The 22,824-nt window shown below is 47.2% G+C and overlaps 1 protein-coding gene across 1 annotated transcript in view; it reads right to left on the bottom strand.

Moving 5' to 3' along the window:
• The window catches only part of LAMB1 (laminin subunit beta 1), a gene marked incomplete at both ends in the record, with an annotated part of 40,644 nt that continues 17,820 nt past the window's right edge, over positions 1 to 22,824 (bottom strand). The window contains 16 exons of the mRNA XM_079546871.1: positions 1 to 137; positions 993 to 1,152; positions 2,316 to 2,492; positions 3,296 to 3,437; positions 3,643 to 3,850; positions 4,616 to 4,760; positions 5,149 to 5,352; positions 7,251 to 7,492; positions 8,723 to 8,907; positions 10,475 to 10,844; positions 19,030 to 19,126; positions 19,846 to 20,063; positions 20,755 to 20,979; positions 21,108 to 21,271; positions 22,333 to 22,564; positions 22,656 to 22,799. Coding sequence (XP_079402997.1) covers positions 1 to 137; positions 993 to 1,152; positions 2,316 to 2,492; positions 3,296 to 3,437; positions 3,643 to 3,850; positions 4,616 to 4,760; positions 5,149 to 5,352; positions 7,251 to 7,492; positions 8,723 to 8,907; positions 10,475 to 10,844; positions 19,030 to 19,126; positions 19,846 to 20,063; positions 20,755 to 20,979; positions 21,108 to 21,271; positions 22,333 to 22,564; positions 22,656 to 22,799 — 3,050 coding nt within the window. The remainder of the gene's footprint in view (positions 138 to 992; positions 1,153 to 2,315; positions 2,493 to 3,295; positions 3,438 to 3,642; positions 3,851 to 4,615; positions 4,761 to 5,148; positions 5,353 to 7,250; positions 7,493 to 8,722; positions 8,908 to 10,474; positions 10,845 to 19,029; positions 19,127 to 19,845; positions 20,064 to 20,754; positions 20,980 to 21,107; positions 21,272 to 22,332; positions 22,565 to 22,655; positions 22,800 to 22,824) is intronic.

Here is a 22,824-nt window from a genome sequence, read left to right as displayed (position 1 = left end):
TTATAAGCAGGTGCTGTACACAGCAACTTTCTGGCTGATTGTCTGTAAGAGGGAGCGAACTGTCTCTTCCAGCTCCACCAGCTGCTTGGCTTTGTCTTCCAGAACTTTTTGATTGTTTTCATATGTATTTTCCAATTCTGTCAGCAAAGGAAGAGGAAAAACAGCTTAATTAGGTATGTTTTAATGTGATAACATATCAAACGTAACTTATGGAAAAACTACCATTCAAACTTACTATCTTGTGGAAGAAAAACTGATCTACAGTAGCAAAGGCTGGCATGGCACCTTCTGTTTCTTTTGTATTGGGACATAAAGCAACAGAAGTAATTTTCTGTAAGTGCAAAAACTGTGTTTTGATTCACGTTGACAATAACTGCTATTCCCTACTGTTAGAGGATCTTCTGTTGATGTGAAAAGTTTTGGCTTGTTACAGTCAAAATATTCAGTGAGTGATTGTAGCTGTGCAGGAACAAGTGAGAGGAAGCATGAGTTCCCAGCCTGGCAGAAACAGAAGGAAAACCTTCCTTCCTCTCCAATGGGCTGACTGCCCCCTCTGTTTCAGTCAGCTTTAACTGGCCATTGTGTTAGATTCATCTGTAAGCTGGAACTGCTGTATCCTCATTATTCTTTGATTTAAATACGTTCCAGGGTGTGTGAGGGGAATTGCAGATGGTATTCTGGGTTGTCTGTCAGGAGTTTGACTGCTTTTGGTGTTGCTGACCAATCGTGGTTACTTATGTTGTAATTCTTCTGTGCAGTGTTTCTCTGAGCAGTGTAGGTGCCATTGCAGAAGTTTGTGTCTCTTAAGTTTTTGCTCTCTTTGATACAAGGATTCATGATTATATTAGTCCAAAATAAGAAAAGCTGTTTGAACTTCAGCACCAAAGAATTAACTTTTTTTTCTTTTTGTGCTGCTGATGAACACTTGGTTTAACAGCACGATAGTGCTTTGTATTCTACAGCAGTACCTTACCTCCTCAGAACAGCCTTACCTTTGAGCAGCTGCAGCTTGCTGTTGGCTTGAGCCAGCAATGCCTTTGCTTCCTCTTGCAACATGCCGGCTTTCCTCCTCGCGTCAGCCGACTCCTCTGTCTTTTTGGTGATGAGATCCTCCACGGTTTTGTACTTGCTGTTCAGCTCGGTGTCGAGGACCTGTTGTTCCACACACAAACACAAGATGGAGCCACTCAAAAGACAATGCAGAGGGAGCTGCCCAATATCCGGGCTAAGGAGAGCAGTGTCAGCTCAGGTAACAAAAACAGCAACAGGGTCGAGGGATTTCCTGTTAAATATCCAAGATTTGAAGAGTCCGTGCGAAGACTCATCAATGTCTCTTGCACATCTGTGGCTGTTCTACAGCTCCAACACTAACACAGCATGGACTGCAGTTACACAATTCTGGAGCTTGGGGAAGTCAGAGCCCCTGACACATTGGGGCAGTGGGGGAGGAACAGCATTGCTGCCTCTTCAGTAAGAACAGCTGCCTGGCTCTCGAAGGTGAGGGTACTGGAGATGACATCAGGTTCACTTCTCAGCTGTGCTTTTTCCCTGTGAGGTTAAGGAGTACTACACCACAAATGAATTCAACTAGTAAGCAAGTCTGCAGCAGTACTAGAACCCTCTGGGGTCTGATGACCACCTGAAATACTACTTAGTGTTTGGAAATAATTGTTTGGTGGATAATGCATTCCTCTTAACAGAAAATGTCTCTCGAGACTGATGGGTTAATTCCAGCCAAAAGACTGGAGAAATGAAAACTTCCTTTGGCAGATTTGTCAAGTGTTTTGTTAATGAACATTCTTTTGGTATTACGAAGGTGTATAGCAGACACTGGGAATTATGCCATATGGTCAGAGTGAATTCTGCATCTCTGATATTTAGAAATGAGACTGGTTTCGTAGTGAGCTAAGGATTTATTCTTGCCACTTGATTCCGTATATGCCCAACTAGGGTTTCTTTGGCCTGAACATCATTGTAGAAACAGTTTTATTTTTCATCTACGTTTGCCAGTTGACCCGTAGCAGACAGTGAAGCTGAGGGACAGAAACAGATCTGTGAAAGGCTGATAAGTGGTAATGAGGCATATTTCCTGCAACTATTTTTGAACCTGACAACTTCCTAATGCTTCTCTCTCTTTACATTTAAAAAAAGTAAAAAAACACAGTAAGTGCATTAAGCACTATTTTTTTAATTTTTTTTTTTTTTATCACCAGCCCTTGGCTTATAAACAAAGTAGATCAAGTGAATTCAGCACCTACCCAACCCCGGGGTGAGTTTTGTTGGCTCTCATTTACTATCTTTCCCAAACTTCTCACCTGTTTAACTTCTTCAGCATTCTGTTTTGCAGAAACAATTTTTTCTTCTATGTTGCCCACATTTTCTGAATTTGTAGCAGCCTTTTGCTTAAGGTCTTCAACGCTCCTCTCAAGTGCAAACAGACGTAAAGTGGCATTGTTCAGTGTTTCTTCAGATGCTGCGTTTTCAGATTGAATCTAACAGGAAGAGGGACAAAGATACACTTTCAAAAGACTCTGAATATCATATAAGCTTTCTTGTAAGTTCTGATCCACTCATTAGGTCACAACAATGGATCTAGTACTTAAGAAGTGTTTTATTTTGTTAAAAATGGACAATAGCAATTGGGGTGAGAGAGCCCACTGCTTTAAGATGAAGTACACTGAAATCTCCAGAAGCATTAAGAATTTCATTAGGAATCACTTGATTGCATTGCACATGCTCAAGAGTTGCTTCATCTGCAAACAGAACTTCACAAGTTCATTATCAAATGATAGTGCTAAGTGTCTGAAGTTGTCCATCTCTTAAGTTGGCCAAACTGAATGGGCAGAGTTAGCACTATGGTCTCGTGAAAGCTATGAGTTAAAGCCTGAAAATCCATTATCTAACAATTACAGCAATTACCACTTCAATCTAGCATCAGTTTTCTCCTGTTGCAATGAATGGCACTTTTAGACAGCGTGGTTACGCCAATACACTGCTGCCAAGGGCCTGACATGTATGACTTCATAGGGATCTTGGCACACCTGCTACAGTCCTACTCGTGTAACTTCAGTGGTGCATGATATGGGGTGAGAAAAGCCTTTTTTCTTTAAGAGCTTGTAGGCCTCTCGTTATCTCATATTCTGACTCAGATGTTTATATAGTAAAGGCCAGAATGGTTTAGACTCATTCTAAGTGCAGTCTTTGATTTGCCTTACTTAGACATCCTTACATTGGTTTCTGAATATCAGACATGTTCCTGTTAGTGCATCTTAAAGCATACTTGGAAATAACTTACTGAGGTCAGCAGGTCTTGAGTTCCTTTAATATCTTCATCAGCTTGTTTTATGGCTTTTTCAGCTGCATTTTGAGCCTTTTCAGCTTCCTCTAGTGCTGCTTTCACCATGTCTGCAGTGACTTTAACATCTGTTGCACCTTTGCTGTGGAACAAAACTAGGTTAGCATGAAAACTGCTTTTACTTTGCAGTGCCATACGCTGCAAAGGGCCGTTTTTGCCCCACAGTCAATGAATGGGAAGTCTGCTTTGTGGTAAGATAAACTCTGCGTTCCCTGGTAGAGTGAGATGGAAGTCTCATTCCAGTTCCTGGTGACAGTAACTACCAAATGCAAAATGGGGTTGCATACCTTGCTTTCTTAGCTTCCTCCAGTAGCATTTCTGCTCTTGCAATGTCTCCAGCACTCTGCTGCAGGATGACCTCGACATCAGAAAGGCTTTCCACGCGTTCACGGATGTCTTCTGTCAGGGCTTGCAGCTGCTGGGGGGTGCTGGGCATCTCCATGTTCAGCACTTCATTAGCCACTGCCTCAATGCTGTCCAGGTCAGCACTGTCTTCTACAGATAGGCAGAAATGACACAGGTGTGAGTCAAAGCTTCCTGCTGTCAGGTCTCAGTTTTCAACATTTCTGTCCACGTGCTCCCTCAAGAAGCAAAATCGTGGAAAAAGCTTCCTCCTCCAGACTGCAGTACATTAGGGTATTAAAAAGGCTTCCTTAGGGTGACAGCTCTCTAAGGAGAGGCCCAGCAGGCACAAAGGCCCTCCTCCTAGCATCATTCTCTTGGAAGCCTTTTGCTGATCTCAGTGATCAGCTACCTCATGCCAGGGCTGCGGTGGGCTGCAAACCCAGAAGAAGGGAAGCCAACAGCTACATGTAAATGTATTTGTGCTAACAGTGTACTCAGCCTTGTGCTAACAGAAGGAATGGGTTTGCCATGCTGCCACTCAACAATGAAAAGTGGCCCTCATTTATCCTTTACCCGTTATCTCATGTGGAGAAAACCTCAGAGTTTCTAACCGTCGCTGTCCTCCCCTTTAATAGCACTGTGCAGTTCTGGCCAGAACTTAGGAACACACTTGGCAAGTTAGAAAAGTACAATGGTCTCAGCTGAAAGGAACGAAACAATGGGCTACAGATCAGTCTTTCTCCTATTGTTTTGGTTTTCTCACTCCCAGATTTCATCATACTCAGTAAATCTGGCTGAAAACAGCCAGGGGAGGATGATGACTATCGTGTTACCCCTTGGAGAATGATGCCAAAGAAAGAAAAAGAGTTTTCACAGACATAGAAACAAGAGATAATGTGAGTGTAAGGTTTTTACGCATGAGGAAGTCTCTGATCTGCTTAATAAGATTTCTCAGATCTTCATTGCTTCTGTCCACTTGTTCCTTTGTAGCATTGGTTTTGAGCAGAACTTCTTGTGCATTCTGTTTGGCTTCATCAGCTCTCTGCTTTGCTTCAGAAACCTGAGGAGAAGAAAGTAGAGGGCTTGACTGCATATTTGTGTATGCTTTCAGGCCTGATGTACAGCAAAAATTCAGTTGGAGGCAGAGGTAACAGTAATGAGAAATACTTCTTCTCATAAAACTCACAGAACACTTTCAAGAGCTGGCTGTGATCCACATCACCAGTGTTAGTTTAAACAACTCATGGTGATGTTTGGAGTAACGCATGAAACTTTACTTCAGCAAGCTGAAGTCTGAGTATTTTTACAAGTTTGATGATGTTACGCAACTAGAAAGAAAGACTGTGAAGTAAACCAGGCACATACTTTGTCAATTAGTGTCTAAACTTGGGTTACCACTGTAAGATTTCTGTTTTCTTTTTTATTGCAACAAATGATTTATGTATTACCATTCTGGAGAGTTGTTCAACTTCTGCCAACGCACTGAGGATGTCTCTGTCAAAGTCCATGGCCTTCTGCCACGCGTTGTGAGCAACAGTGACCAGCCCATCACAGCCAGGTCCTCCACACTTCCTCTGCCCTGCAGCAGTCCGGCAGTGCAGCCCCCCACACTCTGACTCAGCACAAGAGGCTCCCACTGGTGTGCCACACATCTGTGAATGAGACAAGGGCAGGATTACAGCCTTGTTTTTATTGCTGAGGCGTGAGGGGATGGCATCCTAAATACCACAGCACAACTAAATACATATGACCATCTTTATGGGTCCCTTCCAACTTGGGATATTCTATGATAGCAAATGATGCTGAAGTAGAGCAGATGGTTCCTGCATCAGTCCGTATCGGCATGATGTCAGTCCTTCTGCCCCCTTTCCACAACTCTCTGCCTTTAACTTGATTTCAGCTAGCCAACTCCCTGCTGCTGAAGTAGCTTGAGGGCAGCTGTGCCTTCATTGTCCGCTTTTCCTGTCAGCCTAACCAGAAAGCTGCCTTCAGGCTCTTTTACAGGCTGGAAGCTACTACTGCCTGTACGCCTTCTGTTTGATGCCAGTCTTACTACCATTGGAGGAAACACTGGCTAAATCCAAGCAGCTTTTTTAAAAAAGAAGAATGTGTTCTGTACAGGATGGGCTCTTTTCCTTTACTACCTTGGGGAGAGTAAAGGAAAATAAATAAAATACCAAACAGGAAACTTCTTCACCTCTCTTGAGAAGCTGTCCCATTCCCTTCCGTCAAATGTTTGTTCTGTCACAATGCTTTCCAATTTGTGATAATGAAATCAAAAGAGACCAACATTGTTGTTTTTTTTAAAGTAAAACTACTCTAATTGGCAGTTTTTACTAAGCTTATCCACTATTGTGGCCAACTGGACAATGAAATCATCAGAAGTTGTTTTAGCCAGATGGAAAATCCTTTACTCCTGTGAGGCTCTCTTCCCGTTCCACCCCACTCCTTATGCCAAAGGATCGTCACAAACTGATGTACTTTCAGCCAAGAATCTCTCTGGGAACACTGAGGGGCTGTGCCAAGTTAGCTGCAGCTGGCTCCTGTGAAGTGTAATGGATTCCCTCTTACCTGTTTGGCACGCAACCCAGCAGTAGCTAGAAAGCAAAAAGATTTTGTTTCTGCATCCCATGATTACACCTCCAAGCAACTAACTCAGTGTTTACTACTTTGATAACATCTAACCAGGATTTTCGGTCCTCAAGAACACATTAGGCAGGAATGTAGGGGCAGGGAAACTAAACAAAAAGATTCCTTTTCTTCTCTTCCCAAGAAAAAGGAGACAGGACTGGGGTGGGTGGTTGTCATTGTAAAGGACCAGGACAATTCACTGTGTAAAGACCTCATCCTCTCACACAGGCCCAGCCCTGCCCAGAGGAGTTAATGAGCTCTCCCTTCTGTGGGACTTCAAGTGGGATTGTTCTCTGAATGCAGTCGGCTGCCTTCAAAGAGAAGCTGAAGGAACACCCTGCCTCACCCCAGAGAAAACCACTCTTGATCATATTTACAGATGAGCAGGCAGCTTCAACAGGGACTGTGCCCTTTTGACTCCAGCTCCCTGTAAATTCTGCTTTGTTTAAAGCAGAATGGTGGGAGTGTGGCAATACCAAGGAGGGCAGCATGAGCACGAGCACTGCACAGGCATGGCGTGTACTCTGAAATGCTGCAAAAACAAAGCAGCCCAGGAAAAGCAAGCATGTTAACTGAGATTTAAGAGGTCGACTCTTGGTCCAATGGACTCACTAAACTTTGCTGCACTTGAGAGCTCTGCCTGCAGCAAAGAGATTTGTTTTAGAATGTTTTGAAAAGGTGCTCTGTCAGGGCTGAGCTTCTAAAAGCAAGAGGGAGAACAACATAAAAGACTGATGCCTGAAGACCTATAGGTGTCTTGGAGCCCATGCAATTCCCCATCATCAATGAAATCTGTTTTTTTAAGGAAAAAACTGTACTGCCCACTGTCCAGCTCTAAACAGCTTCTTCCTGTCTGCTGCTTCTTCACAAGCCCAACTTTTTGCTGTAGGTTTTATCCCAGCAGTTCTCAGCCAAATACCTTTGCTGATGCTTCGGCGAGATCCAGGCTTTGTAGCTTGCCGGCGAGTTCATCCAGGAGGCGCGACTGCTCCTCTTGCTTAGCCTTGAACTGGGCCTCCTTCTCATTGATTAAGTCCTCCACTTCCTGCCGTGTCTGTGCTGACAGCTCCACGGCGCTCTCAGGGTGGACAGTGGAAGCATTGACCCTTTCCTCTGCCTCCAGGGACATCTGGAAATACTTGGTGATGCTGTCCAAGGCTCCTGCAGAAATCAGACAGAAATCAGACAGAGCCGCTCAGAAATCCGTTAAGTAACATGGAGTAATTTAAATCGCGGAGGCTGGCGGATGGCACATCTGGGTTAGCATCAAGTCAAAGCAAACAACAGCCTCTTTAGCTGCATTCCGTCCTGCTGTAAGGATGATAAAATTTGTCCTGTTGTTTGAATACTCAAATTTTTTTTTTGGTTGAAAGTGTGTCAGGTTTGCTGGTTTTAAAGTTAAGCAGTTCTCTGACACAGGAACTGACTTAGGCCCTGACAGTGAATGGAGACCCAACCTTTTAGGTTCACAGGGCAACGTTCTATTTTCTAAGGATTTGCATGTGCCGTTATTTCTTGTTGCTGCATAGATGTCTGGTGTAGTAGCAGTGGAGTAACTGCTTGGAAACTGGTCAGAGTTCTCCCAGGAAACAACTTTCTGATGAAAGGCTCTGATTTATGGAAGCATTCATTTTGGATAACTGCTGGAGAGGCCCCAGGAGGGTCAAGGGACCCCCGCAGGAGCAGCCACACTCTGCACCTCGGAGCAGCTCTCCTCCACACAGTGCCACAAGCCAGGGACTCCCCAGTTCCTACAACCTTTTTGCCTCATTCTGTGAAACCCAACATTCATTGGAAACGACCTCAGACTTCCTGCAAAGCAGGAAATTAAAAAATAAATAAATACTTTAAGTTGGAATTAGGTCAGCTTTCAAAACTTCCCCAGAATTCGGCGGCCTGCCTCTCTCAGCAAACTCTGACCATGACAGAAGCCTGGCACAGCACCATTCCAGTGGGCACAAAGGTTTGCTCTCCTGGGAAGAACTGGGCTCTTGTGGTGTGCTCCTGTCACAAAGGGACAGGGAGTTTTTCAAACAGAATTTAACAGCCTGGCAAGAGCAACCGAAAGGTGCAGATATATCCTGGAATCTGCTTCGCTTCCAACTGCTGTGCCCCCATCTAAAATGTATTTAATTGAAATCTTAAAGTCTCTGAAGTTCTCATGCCCCAGGAACTTGAGACAACATTGCAATGCACAGAGGGAGAGAGGAAGGGGTGAGGGGGCAAAACAGAACCTCTGCTGCATCAGCAACTCCACTAATGCACAGTGAGAAGCTGCCTCTAAGAACTGAGTTTCATTACAAGTTAGAAGATTAACCTGGGATTTTAAACCATGCACTAATTAAATCTTCAACCACCCCACTGCTTTCTCCCCCTCCGTGTGACACTCACCCCGAACATCAGAGATCTTGATGAACTCTAGCTGTTCTGCCAGCTCCTTCACAACACGATCCAGGCTTTTGGCATCTGTCTCCAGCGCGCTCAGGTCAGCATCGGTGCTATTGCTCTTCTCTGCTAAGGTTGAGAGGCTTGCTTCTATGTCCGCTATCTTAACGGTAACGTCAGCTGTCAGCTTGCTGCAGAACAGAGGAGGAGCACTTAGTGGGGGCAGAAGAAGAGCTCTAAGCTCAGTTCAGCTCAGCAATGGTTAGAGCTGTGCCATGCTGCTCCCACGGCAGGGCTCAGCCTCCCTCGGCAGAGCTGTGATTTGTAACAACATGCCTACCTAGAATGCTGCTTTGTTTCCTTTATCACACAAAACTACTTTTTAATCTACAGCACGTTTATAAACTCAAAGCGCCAAATTACTCAGAAAACAGCTGCTTTGTGTAAGATTAACTGGAGGCAGATTCCAGAGGACTGGTGTAATGCTCTTGTACCATGGCAACTGCATAGGTCAGAGCTGACTACTATGATCCATACATAATTTGCTCCCCCCCAACAGCTACAAATGCAGTTTTGATTACTATGAACTCATGGGACAGATCTGAACTTCAGGAAGGGGGGAGGGGATTGGAATAGTTAGATGGTTTGGTTTTAATACAATGGATTCTTTTAGCTCCTCTGTAAAGATCTCTTCCCATCATCCGTTCTCTGGGGCTAAGGAGAACCTCCTGCATGGCCTTAGTGCACCCAGGAGCAGGCTTCAGCTGCTGGGATAACCCTAAAAGGAAAGACAACTGCACGATACAAGGCAGAGCTGTTGCAGAACAGAGCTGGGCACAGGAAACTTCCCATCCATGGCAATCCCACCACACCCAGCAATTCCTCACGCTGTGAGAACTGGGCAGTATTTAATCTCTGTGATCAGTTTCCATCTCCCCCAACAGCTCAGCAGGCTGCTGTTTGCCAGCAGCCCTTTAAAATCCAATACTTCCTTCTCTGTACAGCCAGAGATGAGCTCTAACACACCAGTTAGAGAAGATCAGCTCCACAGGTACTCCCTCAGTACACAGAGCCAACACAGCAACAGCAGCACAGGGGCTTTCCAGCTGAAGAGGGGGTTGCAGGGCACAAGCCCATTCTTAATTGAGATATTTGTGCTTTGATCCTCTCCCACTTGCTTTGTGCAGTCCCCTGACAATGCACAAACAAAGCTCTAGCAGTTGCACAACTGTCCCATCTGTGAAAGCACAAACCCCCTTTTTCAGTACGCTCAGCTCTAAAACAAAATACAGGCTCTGACCCCGAGCAGCATGGAAACAAGTGCTGTGACCGAGCAGCTGCTCCCTCCACCCCAAGCTCAGAGTGCAGAAAGAAAGCCTGAAGAAGTTTCCAACCCATCGGCTACAGGCGGAAATCCAGGAATTTAATCTCTCCTCTCTTCATTCTCTCACACAATAGCAGTGGTTGTCCTTTGCCCCGGGGAGATCGCAAAGCAAGCTGAGCAGCTGGGTGCTAATTAGCAGCCGGTAATTAGCTGCCCCGTGCAGCCTGTGCTGCTCCTGCCTTCCTGGCCAGGTTTCTACTCATGGGATGGGGTTTTGGTACCACGCTGAGACGCTCCAACAGGGCCATGCCGTGCACTGCCAGGGTGCCCTCTAACCCAGTGTGCGGCCTACACCTGCTCCCTCAGCCCCAGCCCGGCAGCATTCCCACTCCTCCCCAAGCTAGATTTATCCACCTAACCGCAACCATACTCACTCTGCTTCCTCAAAGAGATTCCCAATGTTCTTCAGTGGCTCAGCGGCCGGATTTTGAGCGATGATGGCTTTGATTTCACCCAGCTTCTCTTCCAGGGTGCTGAGCGTCTGCTGGTAGGGGCCGACGACCCCTGTGATTTTCAGAGCATTTGCCCTATCCAGGAACTGCTGGGTGCGGTTGGTCAGCTCGCCAACGATGACATCCCAGAGGGCGAAGCACTGGTGGCAGGGCACACAGTCAGGGAAGAAGCCCGAGTAGCCCCGGGAGCACTTGTCGCAGCGCGGCCCTTCCACTCCCTCATTGCAGATGCACTGCCCTGTGGCGCGGTCACACTGCGGGGTCTGGATGCCGCGGGGGTTGCAGTCGCAAGCTGGAAGGAGAAAAGGGTACTGTGAGAGCTGAGGAACATAAAAGCAGATGGAATGGAATGGTGAAATGAGGACGGAGGTGGTCTGTGGATTATTAGCAGCTGACTGTGGCTGTGTCTGCTTGGGTATGGGGAACCGGGGCTGAGCTGGAGGCAGTGACAGGAGGGCAGAAGCCCCAGGACAGGATGGGAGCACCCCATCTGCACACATCAGAAACGGCCCAACAATGGGGTGAGGGAGGGCACATCCTGCAGTGCTGGGTGTCTGTCTGACAGCCACCAAAAAATCCTGTTTCGCTCCTACCAGGGTAAGCGGAGCAAGGCCCCAATGGGAAAAGAAATGCCAGGCAGGCACCCAGCAGAAGGCTTAAGAGAAAGACATGACTGAAATGGAAAAGGTGAACAAGGAACAACCGGTCACTGTCTCTCCCAGCACAGCCGCAGGGAGTAACTGAGGAATGCAACACACACTGAGAAACAAACAGTCTCCCCTGCACCTCCCACAGAAAACACCAGCAGATAGCTGGTTACAGTGGTGAGCTAAGCTGCAGAGCTCCCTTCCACAAGACACTGCAGGTCCTAAAAGCTGAAGTGACTCCAGAGAAGACCAAAACCAATCCATGGGCTGACAGCATAAAGCACAAAGGCTGGGGCCTGGCCTTGGGTGCCTTCCCAGACACTTGGAAATATTTGGGGGGTGGGATGTGTAGGGATTGGGATGCAGCACTGAGGGCCTGGCACAGCACTGATGTTCTGCCTACACAAAAGATGGGTAAAAATCAGGCAGTGAGAAACAGAGCAGGGAGATGCAAAATGATATACGTTGTTGTGGGCAGCCCTGCCCAAGGGCAGGAAAGGAGCCTGCTCCAGCATGGGTGCTGCCAGCCTGCTGCACACTGCTTGTCACCCTCCAGGTGGAATCAGGCCCATCAACAGATTTTTTGCAAATTAATTCACATGCTGAGTGATAAATTCAAGTGAAGAGATTTGGGCAACACCCTTTCTAACAAGCTTTTAGAAGAATAAATGCACTTCTTCAGCACTAACCAGTGCAAAGAGGAGTTAATCTGCTCACTTTCTGATGCATGGTCATTTCTGAAAGCACACTGCACACAGAGCAGAGGCAGTTTCCATGCAGCAGAGCTGTTGCTTTCCCTCTCCTCAATTGCAGAGGAAACTACCAGCCTGCAAAGCTCTCAGCAAAGGGATGCCACAAAGAATAAAAAGAGGCTCTGAAAATATACAGGTCATCTACCTGCCATCATGACACTTGTAAAGCTGAAGCAGGTCAAGCACACATTCAGGGACTGCAATACTCGATAAAAGCCTTCACTTAAACATCCATTTACCAAGCATCCCTGAAGGAGATTCTTGGCTCAAAATGGTCCATAAATGAATTCACGAACCCCAAGCACACCCCCCTTTGAAGAAGGGCAAAACAAAGCTGTTTTCAAGATTGGGCATTGTTTGCTCCAACTCAAAACACAGTGGTAGTCTTCAGTTCAAGAACTGCACAAAGAGCCTCAGCCGAACAAATCAGTCCTCAGCAAAATGACTTTCTTGTACAATGTGAATATGATAGGCAAGAGACAAAAATAACTTCTGCTGCCTGCACAATTGAGCAAAATGGTCCTTTGTTCTTTGAATTATACCCTGACACAAGAGATTGTTTTTACTTTACATTGAAAGTGCTTAAGCAGTCAGCCTGCCATGGGATATCTTCCCTGCAGGCAAACTGGCGAGTTCCTGTTTGCAGGAGGTCAGTTAACCCTTGTGACAGCTAATAAGGCTCTGGGTAGAATGATGAATTGTCCACATTCCTCTGCACAGAAAAGAGGCGAAACGGCATGTGGCTTTTCTCAGGGATCTGATCAAGTTACCCAAATACGTGCTGCTGGAAAATCAGATCACTGTATTTACATCTGGATTTAAAAAGCTTAAAGAGGAATTAATTAATTAATGTTGGTAATTCTACTTCTGAATACCTGCATGTTCAGGAAAGGTGGTTGATACAGCTTTAGTAACATTTACCTGGTAATGTGGATTACAAAAACTCTGGAGACAGAATAAGCTGAGAGTGAGGAGGAAGATATTAAGCACTAACACATTCACAAAGCTACAGCTCAAACTCTACAACTGCCTGTTGGGAAAGGAGACAATAAACAGCAAAGAGTCGTTTGTTCTAAATACAGCACAGCACTTGGAAGGTCATCACATTTCCTGAATTCTATGAAATGTCCAAACTGAGCTTTGTGGGACTCAAAGAAAACCGTACAAGGTGAACAGAAACACAACTATGGGCTACTTCTCCATTTAGGATTCCGCACCAAGGTTAGAAGTGGGCACTGCTGCTTTGCCTGAGTTCAGCTGTATGACTGTGACATGTATTAAATAGCTTTCAAAAGCGCTGGACTTCTCCTTCTTTACGATCTACCCAGTACACTATCCATGCACAGGACCACACCAGCTTTTGTAAAAAAAAGTAAAACTGTCAGGTAAAGGGAAACAAGAAAAATCTCCCTCAGCACTGAAATAGGGAGATTCTGGTACACTATTTTCTTGCCATTTTGTACATTTTGGATGTGTTTCTACATTTGTGGTATGGTCTACAGCTACAGCCTATGGACAGCTTCATACTGTGGCACCGACTGCAACATTTCTGAGATTCTCACCAAGTGACTCTTTCAGAGTCTGGATGGCCTTAGTGAAGTGTCCAGCCACCGCCTCTGTTCCTCACCAGCCAGACTCTGGGGACTTCTATCAGACATCGGAGCCCTATTTCTAGATACTGCATTACTAACGATATTTAGCCAGTCAGAAATCCATGAGAGCTGCTCTGCTCTCCAAGGCCCCATGGAACAGTACCTCTACCATCTCCAGCTCCGCTTGCATAGAATCACAGAATTGCCTGGGTTGAAAAGGACCACAATGATCATCCAGTTTCAAGCCCCTGCTGCGTGCAGGGTCGCCAGCCATCAGACCAGGCTGCCCAGAGCAAGCCACATCCAGCCTGGCCTTGAATGCCTCCAGGGATGGGGCATCCACAGCCTCCTTGGGCAACCTGTTCCAGTGCGTCACCACCCTCTGTGTGAAAAACCTCCTCCTAATATCTAACACCTAAACCTTCCCCTGTCTCAGTTTAAAGCCATTCCCCCTTGTCCTACCAAAATCCACCCACATAAACAGCCATTCCCCCATCCTGTTTATACACCTATTTATACTAGAAGGTCACAATGAGGCCTCCCTGGAGCCTTCTCCTCTCCAAGCTAAACAAGCCTGCCTCCTGGGCCCTGGCTATTCCACATGTTGATCCACCAAAAGATTTGTGTGACATTTGACCACCATCATCGCTGAAATCAAAACAGAAAACCCCTCAATTCCTAGATATGAAGTGAATGCCATGCCACAATGATCCAGCATACCATGTCCAGCCTATGTTCTGGTGAAAATACCCTACCATCACCTGTAGCCACAGCAGTTCTTGCTTTTCGACCACCTTGCTCATTAATGTCCAGATATGGCCACCGTGTGGCCTGTCTCCTACATGGCTCCCTGAGAAGGATTCTCTCTGCTACAGAAGTTTCGCTTCTCATGTACTCCAACAGGTGAAGTCAAACCCTTCAGAGTACAGCTGGGCTCTGGAGAGTTTGACTTAACTAGCACTCTCATTACTCTGACATAGCACTTGAGTAGCTTCACCACAGCTAATTTTAGCACATGCTTGGTTATCTGTTTTGATATCTTAAGTTTTTCCCTAGAAAAATGAGGAACACACAGGTACATCTAGGGATGCATGTGTCTTTTAGGTATTATTTAGTTGCGAGTGATGGATGGCTTTACATGGCTTTATTTCATGTTATTCATTTGGAATAGGGAAAAACAAACTAAATCCTGTAAGCTCCTTTTAAATGCTGTACCTACTAGAGTACTTCAGCAACTAGAAATTGGAAAAAGTAATTCATTTTGTCCTATAAAACCACACAGATGCAGAGTTTACTACAAGAGATTAAGATGCCCTAACCAATTTGGGTTGGAAACGGCCTCCAAGACAAACAGCTGACTATTCTCCTTTTGCTGACAGGAGTGGAAGAGGGTCGGGGTGAAGGTCTGCAAGTTAATGCAGACTGGCTGCTTGCTTTGAAGATCAGTGTTGGGCACGGATCAAATCTGTCCCCTGGTAAGCAGAGCAGGAAACTTAAGTACCTCCCATGGAAAATAGAGGAGAGTAAAAGAAGCTTTTGAAATCACTAGCCAAGGATTTGAGGGTTTTCAAAGAAGCATTTACTAAATCAAACAATAGCTTTCTGTTCTGAAATGTCATTTTGGAACTGGATGTATTATTTTCTTTAATGGAGTGTTTAACTCAGTCATACACTCTGCTGTGGCATTCTCCAATTTAAACAAAGTCACATTTTTAGCAGGAAAATTTTCTAGCCAAATTCTTCACTCAGATCTGCTGATAAGCAATTTCTGACTACAAAACACTGTATGGCATCTACTCACAAACGTGTGCACACATGAACACACAGAGGATCCATAATTTTCATAGTATCTTCATGGACGCATTTCAAGTAATTTTTTTCCTGATCTCCAAGACAAAATTAGCACTCACACATTTCACCGTGGCCTTGTAGAAACATAGAGAAGAAATCCCAAAATCAAACAGCAGCTCTGCTACCTTTTCCACTGATTTAAGTATTTGCAATTCACTTCCATTTCAACTGCAGTGAATCAGTTTATTGCTGCTATAGCCAGGATGTTCTAATAGATAATGAAAGGGGTGGACAAAGGGAAGTCAAGGCATTTAATGCCTTAGAACAGGATGATAGGAACAAGCAAGTATCATAAGCGATCCTACACAAAACTGATGAGAAATCATTTCTGTAGACATATTTTTGTTACTGCTTGAGGTGAGGGATGGAGAGCATGAAATGGCAACTCCTCCATGACAAAAAAACAATGGGTTTGTTCAAATGTGATTTCCTGGCATCATTTCCTGGTGGTACTGAAGCATTTTGATAAAACCATTCAGCAATTTGTAAGGTTGAAAATTTTGCAGAGCTAGCAAATTTCTTCTGAATCATTGCCTATTGACTCTAATTACACTGCAAGCATATTGCCAACTCCTGAGCATTATGATTCTCAGTATGTTAAGATAAGATTCCAGCTTAGAATTAACAGACTTGTGCACACTTTTAGCACACTAGCAGACTGGGCCAAAAGGGCAATTTGCTGCAAACCACCAACATAAATTACAGTATTTTGACCACAGGTCAATTTAAATTGAAAAAATGCAAAGTCATATTTCCTTTAGCGTTCATCTGACTTCCTTTAGAGAAAAGGAGATGAAATACCTGCTCATCTCCCTGCCAATAAAGACCTGAAGGTACTTGTGGATGGCAGCTGGACCTGAGCCAGCAGTGTGCCCTCACAGCCCAGAAAGCCAACCATATCCTGGGCTGCATCTAAAGTAGCACGGCCAGCAGGGTAAGGGAGGTGATCCTGCCCCTCAGTACAGGACAGATATGGACCTGCTGGACCACATCCAGAGGAGGGCCACAGGAATGATCCAAGGGATGGATCCCCTACAGGAACAGGCTGAGAGCTGGAGCAGTTCAGCCTGCAGAAGAGAAGGCTGCAGGGAGACCTGAGAGCAGCCTTTCAGTATCTAAAGGAAAACTACAGGGAAGAAGGGGACAGACTCTTTAACAAAATCTGAGGTGATAGAACAAGAAGTGGCTTCAAGCTTAAACAGGGTACATTTAGATTGGATATAAGGAAAAAGTCTTTTGCAGCGAGGGTGATGAGGCACTGGAACAGGTTGCCTAGTTTAAGGCTCAGATATTTGGAAAAGTTCCAGCAGAATTCTCCAGAGACTTGAGTTTCGTTTATAATCTTTGTAATCCTACTATTTACTACCTTAGCAAGAATTATATGCACAAACGCACTCATGTGCACACTTGCACAGCTGCACACAGCCTACAGCTGAAACAACTGCCAGAGCAAATGGGCTGGCTCCAACCCTCAGCCCAGCTCCTGCTCACTGCACTCCTCACAGGGACCTGCACAAGGCTGGGAGATACACTGGGATTTTCCTCATCTTCTACGCCTCTCTTATGCCATTTTCAGGTGTTATGTTAAAATAAATGAAAAATTATTGTGCTTTTTTTTGAAGTATGGAGTAAGGAGTTTGCAGAGAAGCAGTCCTATAGACTTCAGGGTGCTCTCTGCAGTGTGTGTTCCCCATGGGTGGTGGCACCAAACCTAGTAAAGGGGGGTTGCAGTGCTGCCCAAATGGAGGCATGCACTCAGTGGTCTGGCCCTACTGCCATCAGTGGCATGACAGAGGGGAGACACCAGGAGATGCTTTACCTCCACAACAGGGAGCACAGGCTGCAAATCCAAGTACCCAGACCAAGAGCAAAAACCTCTTGCCTGACTGCAGCACCAGGATACCTCCAGCCTCTCCCATCTCCCCTTTCACCAACAGCTGCTTTACAAAGAAGGGTGTCACAGGGCAGAACAGCCCTGATTTCTCAGCAGGATCTGCTATCTACTGGCGCCAGCTTGTGAAGAGGTCACACATTACCACCTCTCGAGCAATGTACCTTGAGATTTCCATCCTTCAGCAGAGGCTACTTTCCCAGGCCAGTGGAGGATCCCACTGTGGAGATCATGCTCACACTCCACATAAGCTTGGTGCCTGCACTGAAGCTTGTTAGTACTCACTCACTCATGGTTCAGAGTTCTGACAGCTCTCAATCCACATTAGTGTCTTCTTCCCAAACGTTGTACAGAACATGGCCATTCTGGCTGCCTGGACTGAGCAAGGGCTCATCTTTGTCACAAATCCCCTTCTACCTCAATTCCACCTTCATTCTGGCTACAGGCCTCACTGAAATTATTTTCCAAGGGCACTGCTCTGTAATTCCTTTAACAGCACAGTTGTTCAGGTCTCCTACAAACAACTTATCTCAGAAAGCTGCGACCTTCCCACACAGCGGTTGCATTTCTGCCAGTGTTCCACCAGCTGGGGCTGAACAAGCGCTAAGAAGTTATTCTGCTCCCTCAGAGGCCATCACTTTGGAAGCAAATAGGGCAATGGATTTGAAGGAAATTGTAGTGCTTTCATGGAAAAAAATAGGTTCCAAGGAATACATCCTCTTTCTACTTCAGAAAGGTTAAAAGCAGGTTTCCACATGCTCAAAAGGCAGCAGAAACTTGATGAGAGGTCAGAAATGTTGATACACAGCAAAATCATGCTGATAAGGTATGCAGATGGACTCCATCAATAAACTCTGATGGAGACAGCTGATACCAGGAGACAACCACTACTCTGCAGCATCACGAGGCAGCCAGCACTGCCAGAACACACGCAGCCTCTGAACAGAGAAACCTAATACGCACTCAGGAACCAGGACAATTCCGCAGCTCTTTCATCTGCAGCATTAACCAGGTGCCTGTGACCATCCTAAGTGCTCAGATAATGGGTGCTGAGGTGTCCCTATTGTAAAGGATTTATTAAGACCACAGCAAACACATTCTTCCCTGCAGGAAAAAATACCTTAATCAATTGCAAACCCTCCTGGCAAAGACTCCTATTTGAACACAGCAGAGATACAAGTTTGTTCTGGTCTGGACAGTGTTTGAAATTTCTTTTTCAGCTAATGAACAGACTTGTTTATAATGAAAGGACAGAGAGAATCCAGTTTTCTAAACAACCAACTTCACTGCACTTTGTTTTCGCATATGCAGCTACAGCTAACTAGCTACATGGTCTCCACTCTCTCTTCTGTTTTAACCTGAAATAAAAGGAAAATCTCCCAAGTCAAAAATCTTACTTTGTCAGCCAGTCTCCCTCACACAGCGCAAATAGGGACAGGAGTCTTCTACTAAGTAAAATCAAAACACAAAGAAACATACTTCCAGATCAATCTTCAAACCCAAACGAGGGTTTTCTAACCAGGCTAGTCTACCTACCAGCATTGCAAAGTAAAGGTCAGAGAATAACTCCTTTCTTAACAGAGATGTCTGTTTCTATGGAAGAGTCCAATAAGACACACAAAAACCCACATAAATACTGCCCCAGGCTCATGCCACATCACCAGGAAGGCATCAAAGCATTGAGGTGGACCCCATTAAACTCCCTCTCTCCTGAGGTGGGAAAACTACAGGGTAGTGGACTCACCTTGGCACTCCACATTTGGATCACCCCAGAAGTGCTCCTGGCACTCCCGGCAGCTCCGGCCTCCGAAGCCCGGCATGCAATGGCACTGCCCCGTGAACTGCCGGAAACAGGGATACAGCCGCCTCAGCATGGTCACCACAGCCCAAAGGTTCTTACCCTTCCCAACCCAGCACCTGTAGCATACATGGACATCACTAGCAGAGCCAGAGAAGGGACCTTTAAGATCACTGAGTCCAGCTCACTTGCCATAGGCAGCAACACCTCCCCTAGACCAGGCTTCCCAGGACCCCGTCCCACCTGGCCTTGAACACCTCCAGGGATGGGGCGCCCATAGCTTCTCTGGGCAGCTGTGCCAGGGCCTCACCACCCTCTAAGTAAAGAATTTCTTCTTTCTGTCTAATCTAATTCTACATCCTTTAGCTTAAAATCTTTGCCTGCTGCCCTGTTACTACAGGCCCTGGCAAAGTCTCTCTCCATCTCCCCCACAGGCCTTCTTTAAGTACTGAAAGATCACAATAATGTCTGCCCGGAGCTTTCTTCTCTGCAGGTTGAACAGCCCCAGCCCTCTCAGACGCTTCTCACAGGAGAGCTGCCCCAGCCCTCTGACCAAGCTCCCGGTGGTTTTGGGCAGCAGGCTGTGGCGACGGCCAACATGCTGCAACTATCTAAGGTAACTTTATCCCCTATCTCCCTCACACCTCATCCCACAGCCCCTGGTTGCCATGCAAGCGGGGCGACCCATGGCTCCAACACCTCATAGCCCAGGACCAGCATTTGGCAAACACATCCCCTCACGGCTCCCTGCAGCCTTCTCACCTCATTGCAGGCTGGCCCAAGGGAGCGGGCAGCGTCGCAGTCACAGGGCTCGCAGCCGGTGCCGCTGGCCAGCCTCCAGGTGTGGGGTGCGCAGCGGTCGCAGGTCTGCCCCACCACGCCGGGCAGGCAGCGGCACTGCCCTGTGGCCGCCTCACAGCGGCAGTTCTCCGCGTCATCGCAGTCCTCCCGCACAGTGCCCAGGTAGTTGCAGACGCACTCTGCCAAGAGAAGAGGTGGCAGCTTGGGTGTGTGGCACAGCAGGGCGGTGTGCACCCCTCAGCCCCCCTGGGTCCCAAGATGGCCACTTCTACAGCCACTGCCCCAATGCACGCGTTGTGGCTGGAGGCCTGCAACGGGTCACTGTGGCCTCCAGCCCCCTACTCTTCTCATCTCTTCCTTTACAAAAGAGGCCCAGATCTTCCTGGCTCCTATCAGCTTGATGCAAGTCAGATCTGCTCAGAGCAACCAGTGACACATGCAGCAGAGCAGGACCTGCATGCTGTGCTGGATGGGGAGAAGCAGCAAATTGTCCCCACCCCACTCCTGCTATGAAGAGGAGCAGGCAGGGCTGTGCTGGGCCACCAGGGGAGCAGAGAGAGCTTCCGAGGCAGGCTCCTGCTAATCAGTCACATCTGCAGGAATCTTTGTGTAAACAAAAGCCAAATCTCACCCCACCAGGGATGATCTGCAGATAAGAGGAAAACAAAGAGCACTAACAAGAGGGCAAGGAATGCTCCTCTGTCCAAAGCCCTATCCTTTCAGCACATGCAACCGCTGCCCCTTCTCCCCTTTCTGAACACACAGCTGCACACAAGCCCAGCAGGAGGTAATTCCATTTTCCCACCCCCCACAAGGGTCTTGGTCAATTATAAAGAGCTCTCTCATTGTTTGGTACATCTCCCCACTCACTTCTGCAGTCCTGCTGCAGGGCACTCCCATAGTAGCCCTGCCTACAGAGATGGCAGTTTTCACCCTCTGTGTGGTACAGGCACTTGACACACGTCCCTGTCCTCTTGTCGCAGGCCTCAGGATCGGTGGTGTCAATGTTGCTGTTGCACTGGCAGGGCTGGCAGGCACCACCGACCTCGTCGGGGCTGCCAAAGAAGCCAGATGCACATTCATCACAGCGACTGCCTGTTTGAACAAGCAGCACGACATGAATTACCATCACGGCTCAAGAGCGCACAGCCCCATAAATGGCAATAAGGGCTGTTAGATGGGGAGACGCTCACTGGATTGCGCTCAAGACACAGGCAGCCTACCTATATAGCCGGTGCTACAGACACACACGACCTGCAGGGTGACCGGGTCCTGGTAACAGCCACTGGCAAACTGGCGTCCACTCTCAGGGCCGTCGGGGCAAGGACAGGGGCGGCAGTGGTCGCCTGAGCCCAGGATGGGGTCTCCGTAGTAGCCAGCCTCGCACCTGTGTGATGGGGTAGACAGCATACAGGGGACCACAGGCAGATGGATGGATAAATTAAGTTCAAACACTGAAAGAAGGTGAAGACCCCAAGGGCAAATAGACCCTTGCAATCCTCCTGTGCCATGCACACTCTGAGCAGCTGTCTCATGCCAGGCTAAGAGCAGGAGACGCGTGGCAGATGCTTCCACTACAAGAAAGACATTGAGGTCCTGGAGCGTGTCCAGAGAAGGGCAACAGAACTGAAGGGTCCGGAGCAGAGGTCTGATGGGGAGCGGCTGAGGGAACTGGGATGCTTCAGTCTGGAGAAGAGGAGGCTCAGGGGAGACCTTATTGCTCTCTACAGCTGAAAGGAGACTGGCGAGGTGGGGGTCTCAGGTAACAGAATAGGATGAGAGGGAATGGCCTCAAGTTGCACTAGGGGAGGTCCAGGTTGGATATTAGGAGACATTTCTTCTCAGAAATAGTAGTGAGATATTGGAACAGGTTGCCCAGGGAGGTAGTGGAGTCATCATCCCAAAAGGTTTTCAAAAAATGGGTAGATGGCTTTAAACTAAGGGGAAATGGCTTTAAATTGGAAGAGGGTAGATTTAGACAAGATATTAGGATGGAATTCTTTACTGTGAAGGTGGTGAGACACTGGAACAGGTTGCTCATAGAAGTTATGGATGCTCCCACCCTAGTGGCATTCAAAGGTGAGCAGCCTCATCTAGAGGGAGGTGTCCCTGCCTATAGGTGGGGGGGTTGGAACTAGATCTTAAAGGTCCCTTCCATCCCAAACCATTCTATAATTCTATGAGGCAATTAAGGACACGTTTTAGTGGGCATGGTGGTGATGGGTTGATAGTTGGACTAGATGATCTTTGAGGTCTTTTCCAACCTTAATGATTCTATGATTCTCAGGAGGGTTTCAATTGGGAAAGCCTGGTGTGAAATGGGAAGCTATGGGCAGTGTGGTCCCCCCCTCCATTCCTCCTCTGGCATAAGGACTCACTTCCCCCCACATATTCTGCATTTCACAGCAAAGGCATTGCTGGCTGTGACTGCTGTAAGGCCACAAGTACCTCTCGCAGTTGGGGCCAGCTGTGTGGTCCCGGCAGTGCAGGCACTCTCCAGTGTAGGGGCTGCAGTCATCGGCGTGGCCGTTGCAGTGGCAGGGCTGGCAGCTGGGGAAGCCCCAGAATCCAGGCAGGCAGCGGTCACACTGCCGTCCATACACACCAGGGAAGCAGTGGCACTGGCCCGTCTCCGCATCACAGAATGAGTTGTATGAGCCTCGTAGGTGGCACTCACAAGCTGCAAGGAGAGCATGAAAGGGTTTTGGTGCGTTTTGGTGGCCAGTGCTCTACCATCAGCAGCCCAGCCCAGGGCACGACGTCTCACGTACGCCTGCATCCGCTCGGCCCAAATCCAAAGGTGCCGGGTGCACATCTGTTGCACTGTCTTCCAACCACATTGGGACGGCACTGGCACTGTCCTCCGTTGGGGTCACACACTGAACTCAGTGAGCCCTGGGGGTCACATTGGCAGGCTGGGCAGAAAGAAGAGAAGCACCG

Source organism: Tetrao urogallus, assembly GCF_951394365.1.
Source record: "Tetrao urogallus genome assembly, chromosome: 1".
Lineage (NCBI taxonomy): Eukaryota > Metazoa > Chordata > Aves > Galliformes > Phasianidae > Tetrao > Tetrao urogallus.
The sequence above is the reverse complement of the archived record's forward strand: the minus strand, read 5'-3'. Positions and strand labels throughout refer to the sequence as shown.